Consider the following 10,850-nt stretch of genomic DNA (forward strand, 5'->3'; position numbering starts at 1 on the left):
TATACTATATTTGATACATGAATTGGAAGTTTTCGCTTCTATGCAGGCAAAAACAGTTTATGGGGCATTACACGCACTAGAGGTATGATTTTCACTCTTGATACTAAAATAGTCTTTTGATATATATATATTTTTTTTGAAAAGAAGATCTGACGTAAATGTTTACTTTCAATCGATCTGCTACAGACATTTAGCCAAGTTTGCTATTTTAACCATTCATCCAGAGTAATTGAAATTCATCAGGCTCCATGGATCATTTTCGATGAACCAAGGTTTTCTTATCGTGGGCTTTTGATTGGTGAGATGCCTTTAAAAATTTTGCATTGTTTAACATTATTTTGGTTTGCCATTTCCTCCACATAATAAGAAAGAACAAATAAAGCAGAGGATTGTGAATTTTTGTGTGTGTGTTTCTTTATTTATTTTAGTAAAGGAGTGGTGGAGTTGAGCAGTCAATATTTTTCACAAGCATTCCAAAATTTTTTGGAGGTTCCCAGAAAATAGTGAAATTTACATAACATCTGAAGGGTTGAACTGACCATGGCCAACATTCAGAAACCACCATAGACTAGTAGTCAAATGCACTAATATTCTTTGTCAGCACTCCCTTTCTATTCAAGGTGCTAATGTTTATATTCTGTTGTCACATGTACTTTGTGTAGATACATCTCGGCACTTTCTGCCAGTGCCCGTGATAAAGAAGGTCATCGATTCTATGACGTTTGCCAAATTGGTATGCACCAGATAATTTCATGCAACCTGTTTTGCTATTTTCAGTTTGACTACATAAAGGAATTTGAGTTCAATGATTTGTCTCTCTAATAGTTATGTGCATAAAGGAATCTATAGCAGATTATAGGGGAAAAAGAAAAAGATTATAGAGTGCAATTGATTGTGTGTTTGAACCAAAGCTTTTGCGTTGTCTAGAGAAAATAGTTTCTTGAATACATGCCACAAAAAAAAAAAGAAAATCTTGTCAAGTGACTGAATTGTGACTAAAATTGTGTCATACACACCAAAGGAACAAATGTAAGCATAATGCTCACTTTTCTAGAGATATATCAGATATTCTTACAAGCAAGTCCTAACTTTTGAGTTGCGCCACCCCTTTTCCAAGTATTTACACTGTCACATGCCTGGTTCATGAAAAAGAATCAGGCATAGATATAAGGAGCTCTTTCAACAGACATAAGCATTAAACTACTTTTCAGTCTAATGGATGCTGTAAGAATTTAGCAGCACTTCACTAATCTGACAATAGTTTATGTTTCTATTTGGCACCTTTGTTTCCTGGTTCTTTGAGTTACTGCTTCCATTTAGGAAACAAATGACATTGTGCAGAAATGTATCTGCCAGAATTTTCTGGAGCAGGAGATAATTTTATACCATAAGCACTGTCTTCTTAGGTGTCCACTGAGTAAATTGCTTTGTGTAGCAACTGACAGATCCTAGTTTGCATTTCAATTTGCAAATAAATGATCAGATTGATCTGAGCAAGAAGCTACTGTGGCATAGGAGAACTTCTCATTGGATGCTTAAACAAAGATAATGAGAATAGATAATGAGTTAAAGGGTCAAGCGTCTACCATTTTGGAGGCTGTTGGTGGCTAGCTATCCAGTCTTCATTTGGTATCCAAGTAAATATGGACAATCAATCTGCCATCACTTACACGCTGGGCCAAGAGTTCACGAAAATAGATGTGGTGGATATTATAGGGAAATTCACACAAACCATTGGGATTTGGGGTTTAGTTGAGGACTAATCCAATAGCTGGAGTCACTGTAAAAACTCTTTCATATAAGCTGTTTAGATCTTCACTGCATGTGCAATAAGAACAGTAAAATTTATTGCTATTGGGTTATGCATTAGACTGGATAGCTAGTGCACTTATAGTGTCTATAAGATTTCCAGTTTGCTTTAACTGATCGAAGTAGGGAAATGGTAAACAGGAAAGGATACTTTCAAACTGTATAAATTTTTGACATGAGATTGATGAACCGTTCTTATGGCCTATGAATGTTCTAGTCTTATTTATGGATATTAAATACTCCACAATTATTGACATTGAAGCCTTTTTTCCTGAGAAACTCGAGCAATACAAATCACCATATCCGTATGAGAAGGACAAAAATTTCATAAAATGGAGACATTGAACTCAAATAGAATGAAGTCTTCCAAATTTTTGGTTGCTTTAGAGAACGTCAACAAATATAACAAAGAGAACGCCAACATTGCCCTCTATTGAGATAACCTTGCACCATTCCATGATGGATTCTCAAAAGCTGTTTAACATTAGTATTTTGACATTGGTATTCCTGTGGCGCTTCATCTGATTTGCTTACAAGCATGACTCTGTACTGGCATTACCCGCACCATTGATGCTGATGTGAGTATGGAAGCCAGGTTAATGCTCCTAGGAATCAGAAAATTCAAATAAATGGTTTACAAGAAAATTTTAAGGTAGTCATGTGTAATGTTAGCAACTTTGCATCATCTTTACTGTCTGCTCCCAAGAATGTGAAAGTTGACTTGAGAATCAATAATTTGTTTATACTTTGGATGATAGTTTTCGTTGGTTTGCAGAATGTGCTGCATTGGCACATAGTAGATGAAGAATCTTTTCCTCTTGAGATACCTTCTTATCCAAAGTTGTGGAATGGTGCTTATTCTAGTTCAGAACGATACAGCATGGCTCAAGCTGCTGAGATTGTCAGGCAAGTTATTATTATGCATCTTTTTGGGTTAGGTCCATTTTGATATCTTCCATGACATATCTTTTTGAGATTTGAAACTGTAATGTTGCAGATATGCTCAAAGACGAGGAATCCATGTATTGGCTGAGATTGATGCGCCGGGACATGCTAAATCCTGGTAACTCATCTGCTTTCTGCATTACTACTTTGCTAAGAACCTTCTTTTCAAGAACATGAATGATACTGGATGAGTTTAATGGCAGAAAAGGATTTTCAAATTATTTTAGTTCTTTTCAGTTGTTTCTCCAATAGCATGCTGGTATATAATGCCCGCTGTGCAACAGCTATGCTTGTAAAAGCATCATCATTTTATGTTTTTTTGTTGAGATCAACAGGTTTGTTGCATCTCCTTGCAGAAAAATAGTTGCATTACTTGATAAATTTCACATTTAACTAGTTGATTAAAGTCTTAATCAATTTGTGACAAGAAGAAGGAAAAAAAAAAGGATTGACTCTGTTCCCCTACCACCCCGCACCTCCACACCCCCTTAGGAGTGAACACGCTAGTGAGGTGTTCACTAGCATTAGCCATTCACTAAAGAAGTAATGTTTTTAAGCTGTTTGAATGTATGTGTCATTTATTGAGTATTTTTTCCACCGAAGAAAGAAGGGAGGTGCTTACCTGTTAGTAGTTTGAACTTTATTGTGTGTTCTTATTTATAATTAGGTTGGTCATCCTTTGGAGATTTGGCATTTTGTAAATGTTCTTTGCAGTAACTTATTGAAGAAATGAGAATAGTTAAAACCTCAGAAACAGTCATGTTACCACCTTTCTGGTTTTGCTACATTTGTAACTCTATAAGGAGGATCTTGTGATTATATTTGATATGAAGCTTAGGAGAGTTGTAATGGTGATCATAAAGTAATCTTTTAGTAAGTTTGCAGTTTTCAAATGCCAATGATCAAACGGAACAGAATCCTGGTAATTGAGATACAGATATAGTGTTGAAGAGCCCAATCAATCTGTAATTTATTCTAAATTGTTTGTCAAACACTTAAAAGTATGTTAGTGGGTTCAGAAACTTGTCTTTGAAATTTTAGGACCTGAATTAGTAGTCATCAGTTTTCCTTTTTTATTCTGACTTCTGCAATATAATCTCCAGAACTAACTATTTTCAATTTGTAGGGGTATTGGTTATCCTTCACTTTGGCCATCAATAAATTGTACACAACCTCTTGATGTTAGCAATGATTTTACTTTCAAAGTTATAGATGGAATTCTCTCAGGTGATACTTCTTTATGAAAAATTTTCATGTCTATTTCACTGCAAGACAAAAGAAAACTCGACCTGATGAAAATCTTTTTAATTTTCAGATATAAGTAAGATCTTCAAGTACAGATTTGTTCACCTTGGAGGAGATGAAGTGAACACAAGTGAGTTTTATTTTTTGTTATGTCCATATTTACATTGTATGAAGCTATTTTGTGTCATGTATGGAGATGCTAATCTTCTGGCCTCATTGATTGAGATGTTTTTGCAATTCAAAAAATTCAATGACTCGAGTCTTCAAGACTGTACTAGTTGGTTCTCTTGTGTCTTCTGTATCTTTGAGAAGATAAACAAAATGACGTTGATCCAATAGGTAACTGCTTTCAGCTAGCACCAAGATTGGCTATCTTGTCATTTGTTCAATGCAAATCTCGGTTATTTACAATAGTTATTTGTGTATTCAGTTCAGTGCATGTTCATGTCTGTTTAGTCTAGCTTATAAAGTAATTATTTCTTTCTTCTTTAAACAAAGCTCAGTAATCATATGCAACTGATGTGAGTGCAGGTTGCTGGACTTCAACTCCTCATGTAAGCAACTGGTAACACTTTCAAAGCATTACTTGTTCTTTTGATTGATTTTGTCTCAGGGTTCCTTAACTCTCTGAAGCTTTCAGTAGATATTCATGGATGTTAATATGTATTAGCATAATCTGTCCATGCTAAGTTCACTAGTTTCAAATGCCATAGATATGACATTGTGGCAAAGAGAATGTGCAATGGTCAATATCTAAAATTGTTTTACTGGAAATTGAGGTTAATATTAGCACATCTTTCTCTTGATACATGTTATTCTACATGACATGGCTGCGGAAATTTCAACAAAACACTATAGTATTGATCTAATACATGTTTTGTGCTAGTGTCTTTTGGATCTGATATACAGATTTTAGTGTCTTGGGATTGTATCTGTGCAAGAGGATGATCTTTTATCTTAAGAAACATGATTGTGCATTTAAGAATGATTTGGATATTTCAGATTTTGGAAAGAGTTCTAGCTTCATTTATTAACTATAGATAACTTGGGAGTAATTATTAAAGCCTAAATCACTTCTAAGGAGAAGTTACTGGTGATTCCTCTATGTTGTAAGTAAACCCATTTTCCTAGATAAAGGATAAAGAGAAGAGGTCCTATGATCTCAACTTGCTCAGTTTTCACGCTAAATATGGTTTTGCACCTTATGTTAAACTTCCTGTCATCATCTCTTGGGATCTGATATTACTTGATTTTGAAGACACCATACTAGAAGACCCTTAGCTTCCTCACTTTAGCTAGCATCCTGCTTTTGATACCACAGCATCATGTTGTCAGCAGATATCATTAGTCTAGAAAGAGGATGCTTTTTCTGTCATCCTGCCTAGTTAATCAATAGCAGAGAGCTTATCTATTTAAGGAATTGAAGAAACATGTGGAGATGCATTATGGATATGGCATTATGTGCATAAAATCCTTCAAGTTGTGGACAACTAATTTCTTGACTTTAAAACATTTCGGACTGATGGTTTAGCCTTAACAAGTTGCTAGGACTTAATACAATTAGATTGTCGTTTTACTGTTATTGGGGGAGCTCGTTGAAGAAGGAGAAGGGTTGTAGTTATCTGGCAGATTTGGATGAGAATTGCTCAACCTTATCAGTAGTTGTGCAGTTTGATAGAATAAAAGAGTTAAAAGTGTTAAAAGAGGGGATCAGGGGAATTTGTGAGATAAACATTTTCAGCTCACTCTTGTTACACAAAACACAAAAGACAGGCAAACTTTTTATTACAGAAAGCACAGGCAAGCCTTAGGACTCTTGGGATGCGCATGGGGATAGATTTCATCCCTGCTATATCATACTTCAATGTCTTGTTTACTAGATTGACGTCTCTGTTTGGTTGTGTTTATTAGAATCAAGTTGACAGTGACTCTTTCTATGCTGCTGAAAGAGCTATCTGATGCAACAGGTTAAAGGAGCAAGGTCTTAATGGAGATGAGGCTTATCAGTACTTTGTCTTGAAAGCACAGGAAATAGCTTTATCCTATGGATATAAAATTGTGAACTGGTAAAATCATCTACTTGAGGAAACTTTTCTGCATCAATTGGATTTAATTAAACTTTTGCTTGTAAAATTACAGGGAGGAGACCTTTGTCAATTTTGGGAGTAAATTGAGCCGAGAAACTGTTATCCACCACTGGTAAGGATCTCCTCATTTTGATTTTTGATGCAAATGTTCTAGGTTCAAGTTTCAACCTAACCTGTTATTGAAATATACTGTGTTTATGAATTAGTATTTCATACATTGGGCTAAATGGACATGTATGAATTCTCTAACAGGCTTAGAGGTGGTGTTGTTCAGAAAGCAGTTGCAGCTGGATTCCAATGCATTGTAAGTAACCAGGAAAGCTGGTACTTGGATAATGTAGGTACAACATGGAAAACTTTCTATGCCAATGAGCCCCTATTTAATATTAGAAAGCCTCAGCAAAAAGCATTAGTTATGGGGGGTGAAGTATGCATGTGGGGTGAACGTGTTGACGGGTCAGATATTGAGCAAACAATATGGCCACGAGCAGCAGCAGCAGCAGGTAAATCATATCTGTATTCCATACTAAATAGAGATTCTTAATTTTGCTAAATATTGTTTTTGGTTTAAGACTGCATAAGGTACAAGGATAGAGTCATTATGCTGTCTGTTTACAAATGAATCTCCTGATATGTGATGTTATACTATATCCCTAAATTGGTGGAGCCCTTGTCGGGTAAGGGTAAAATACTGATTCGGCATCTGATGTCTGTCATTCACGCTTGTCTTATAAGATATGATCTTAAAAGCTTCTTGATCCGAAAGAAGTAAACGTGCGCATTTCAAAGACTGTTAAGCATGGCAGTCAAGAAACCATATCCTACTTATGATTTCAAGAGCTATTATGCTCCCATGATGTCCTAATCACTTCTTGTTTGGACTTTGGAAAGGATGCTTCAACAAACAGAAAACCAGGAAAATCTTTCGAAGTTATTTTCTTCTATTAGTCATTCATGCAAGTCACTGATCAAATAATTTTCGAAGCCATTGTTATGAAATAATGATAAAGATTGCTTCACATCAAGACATCCAATTTGTTTACAAGCCATCTTTTGCTGCTAGTGATATTATACTAGATTTATGATTTCCATGCCTTGCCAGCTTCTATCTTGAAATATATGGTACTACCTCTACTGATTGTTGTGTTTTGTTTCCTAATGAAGAGAGATTATGGACCCCTTACGACAAAGTAGCCAAGGATACAACAGAAGTTACCGAAAGATTAGCACATTTTAGGTGCTTGTTGAACCAAAGAGGAGTTGCAGCTGCGCCATTGACAGGATGGGGTCGAGCAGCTCCCATGGAGCCAGGCTCCTGCTACAAGCAATAGTCTGCTAAACACGTCTCTAACATGATGATATTATATTGAACTCTATACATGGAGACGAGAGAGATTGAAAATTGGACTTGTAAGTGAGAAAAGCTACAGCAGGAAGAAAGAAGAAGAAGAAAAAAGGTGTAACAGTGGATCAAAGGCTCATTTCAATCTCTCTAAGTCCAATTTTCATGGCACTGAAATATTAACAAGCATCTAATCGAACAATCCAAGGTTTCATCACAAGAAATGAAATACATCATGAAACTGAGGCAAGAAAAGCAGACTGACAATGGCAGCACTGGTGATGATGGCTACATCAGAATAAATTTTGAAGGAAATTACTTTGAAGTAGATTTTAGAGAAGGTGGTTTGGTCCAAGGGAGGAAAGAAAAGGAAAATAAATGAAAAAAGGTGGACTTGTGTATTTTTTTTTTTAAGCTGAATAAAATTTTGTTGGTTTGGTTGGATTGAGCATACAAGTCATTGTAGGAGGTTCTTGCTTAACATAACATGCAATTAGGCACTTTCAATGACAATTGCACTAAGTAATATGTGTGCTAATATTGTAAACGTAAGTACTGAACCAGTTGAAATTTGCGCCTCATACAATGATCGTTAGCCGGCTCACGCTTTTGGCCCATAATTATGAACTGGATAGGAGTTTCAATTGAACTTTTCTCACGCCTTCATTAGAAAGGTCCCTTGGGTAGAGTTGCCATCAATCTTGAATTAAGAAAAGTGAGGATTTGGAAGATAAATTTAGGTTGGGGATCTTTATCAATGATAACCTGCTTTAACTCGTGGCTCTTTCTTACTAGCAATTGTGAGAACCCGTAAATTCCCTAATAATTTTCCTAGGGTTTTTTCCCTTTAATTGCATGTTTTCTGCATTTTCTGGCTTAGGAAATTTATCCTGGTGAATTTTATGAGTAAATGTAATTTTTAGATGATTTTTCTAGTATTGGATAGTTTTTGAAAAATTACGGATATATAACGGACGTGGGACCCACTAGTGCGAAAAGTTCGGGAAAATTCGGCCAATAAGGTTAAGTTTCGGATACTGGTTGAAATTTATCGGGTATTAAGAGATAAGTAGAGGTTGTGATGTGATTGATGTGAGATGAAAAAAAAAAGGATAGGAATGCATTAATGGAGTGACAAGTGTCACATGGCCATTGGTTGTCTTTGTTGACAACTATTCACTTTTTGACTTGTCTTACCAAGTGATTAAATATCTCAAAAAAATCACTAAAAATCACTCTTTTCTTCTCCCTCTTGGTCGGCACTCTTGAGCAAAGGAAGGAAGAGAACTCTTCAAAATTTTAGCTACCATCTAGTGCAAATCATCCAAACCAATTGCTTAAATTTGTTTCTACTCCATAAAATCCCTCCATTTGGTGCTAGTAAGTGATTTTGTGGAAGTGTTCAAGGAAGCTAAGGTGTCCTACAACTCTCCCTCTCTTGTGTTCTAGGTAAGTGGTGTTTGAACTTCCTCCTACACTTAATGAAGCTTGAGTTGTGCTTAGTGGAAGCTAAAGTGATGACATTTGTGATTTATTTCTTGCTTTTGGATGAAATGATGAAGTTTTCAATTTAATGGTGTATTTTCTGGTTTAATGTGATCATGATGTTGTGGTTATCTATGATGGTTGGTAATGAAGGGTAATGACTCTAGTAGGTGTACATGATTGGTAATTGCAAGCAATTTTGGGTTTGGAAGGAATTTGAGAAAGTTAGGGTTTTATATCCCCAATTCTGTCCGGTTTTTTATCTCATGGTTAGAGGCCGAATTGGCCTTGGCTTAAAACATGAAAGTTGTAGGTATTGATGTCTTTGAGGTGTCTGTAAAATTTCAGGTTCATCGGAGTTGTGTAGAGTGAGAAAATTCGATTTTACTGTTGCTGTTCTGGGTTCTTCAGGATGGCCGAACTGCGCCTGTAATTGGCTGTTTTGACTGGAATTGCTTTAGATTTGGTTGTTGAGGTCGTCTGATGAAATGTATCTTGATGTCTTAGCTACCATATGCCTTTGGAATCAATGAATTTGGACTTGTATAGACTGAGTTGGACTAATTACAGCATAGTGTAATTTGTAAACCTGCAATTAAGGTTCTGGTTTGGTATTTTGCATATTTGACCTAGTTGTGCTAGGATTTGGACTGAGTGGCCTTCTACATTGTCGTAGCCCTGTCTTTTAGCTTCGAGATGGTGGGTCTTACACCCTAATCCAATAATCGTAGTGCAATTTGGACCATTACCGCAAAATGAGGACAAAACTGTTTTTTTGTTAGGGCCAAATTAGTTACATTTCCGAAATTTCTGGTTTGCTATAATGCTTATATATGCATATGAAACCCTATTGGGGTTGTGATTGACATGGCTTTATGACTCGTTATCGAGTCTCATTGTATTTGTTTGTATGTTTTAGGACGTGACGGGGGTTCACGACGTCCTTTTAACGACGGTGCATGAAACATTACCTACTTGATTGGTGAGTATACTACTCACTTGAATGTTTATAATGTGGCATTGCTATATGTGATTGTGATGTCTTGAAGGCTTGTTTGGCTATTGGAAATGATTAAGGTGAGGGTGTACTTGACCGCCCTCATCCTTTTATCTTGTTAATGCCTGTTTACCGTTTCACTGTAATACTGCACTTGCTATATGAGATATTGAATTCCATTCATGGGAAACTGTTTGGGTGTCGGTTGGACGAGTATCCAACGGCCCTACTGTACTACTGAGCTCGACCCCGTTGGTAGTCAATTGAATCGAGCCAGCGAGGGCTTGGTCGTGAAAATTGACTAGCCACGGGGACTGAAATGGGAATCTTGTGGTAATGAGACCCTTGGTTCCGGTGTACTCGAGTATCACCTAAAGCTACTGCTTGGAGTGCGGGCCCGGTTGGGGTATGTTGGGTGGAAGGAATGGAAGTGAAGTGAGGTCTACGGTCGGGTATTCTTAAACATTGACGGAGGGTCAATGAGGTTGGATCAAGAATGTAAGCGTGGAAATGGGCTCTTGAGAGCCGTCCGTATCCTTTTACCGACTTGTTTTATTTCTTAATTGCGTACTTGAGATGAAAGTTTAAGGTTAAGTGATCTTTGTTGATTATGTGATAGTTGCTCACTGAGCTTTAGCTCACTCCGTTCCATTTGTTTTCCTTACAGGAAAATGACTATTTTGAGAAAGGTTGTGCTAGTTGGTTGTCAAGTTGAGCTCATGTAAATGTATATTTTGAATAGCTCCTTGAGGGTGAAAACCCTAAGTGTTTTGTTTCAACCAATGGTTGGCTTGTAATTGGCTAATTGCACATGTATGAACTTGTTGGATATTTTGGTATACCGCTTTGGCTTGTAAATGTTAAATTTCGATGTATATATGTTGGATTGATGTTTGGTTGAACTCCGGATTCTGACATGGCCGGTACTGTTCATCATCGG

The 10,850-nt window shown here is 36.5% G+C and overlaps 1 protein-coding gene across 1 annotated transcript in view; it reads left to right on the plus strand.

The window, feature by feature from the left end:
- LOC113765963 (beta-hexosaminidase 3-like) overlaps positions 1–7,529 on the plus strand; it is a 9,145-nt gene extending 1,616 nt beyond the window's left edge. The window contains exons 2-13 of the mRNA XM_027310199.1: positions 30–82; positions 187–298; positions 663–733; positions 2,585–2,715; positions 2,807–2,872; positions 3,881–3,981; positions 4,070–4,129; positions 4,531–4,564; positions 5,967–6,065; positions 6,139–6,198; positions 6,339–6,589; positions 7,251–7,529. Of these exons, the coding sequence (XP_027166000.1) occupies positions 30–82; positions 187–298; positions 663–733; positions 2,585–2,715; positions 2,807–2,872; positions 3,881–3,981; positions 4,070–4,129; positions 4,531–4,564; positions 5,967–6,065; positions 6,139–6,198; positions 6,339–6,589; positions 7,251–7,417 (1,205 nt within the window). The 3' untranslated portion in view covers positions 7,418–7,529. The remainder of the gene's footprint in view (positions 1–29; positions 83–186; positions 299–662; positions 734–2,584; positions 2,716–2,806; positions 2,873–3,880; positions 3,982–4,069; positions 4,130–4,530; positions 4,565–5,966; positions 6,066–6,138; positions 6,199–6,338; positions 6,590–7,250) is intronic.
- The last annotated feature ends 3,321 nt before the right edge of the window (positions 7,530–10,850 follow it).

The sequence above is a fragment of the Coffea eugenioides genome, chromosome 3 (assembly GCF_003713205.1).
Source record: "Coffea eugenioides isolate CCC68of chromosome 3, Ceug_1.0, whole genome shotgun sequence".
Lineage (NCBI taxonomy): Eukaryota > Viridiplantae > Streptophyta > Magnoliopsida > Gentianales > Rubiaceae > Coffea > Coffea eugenioides.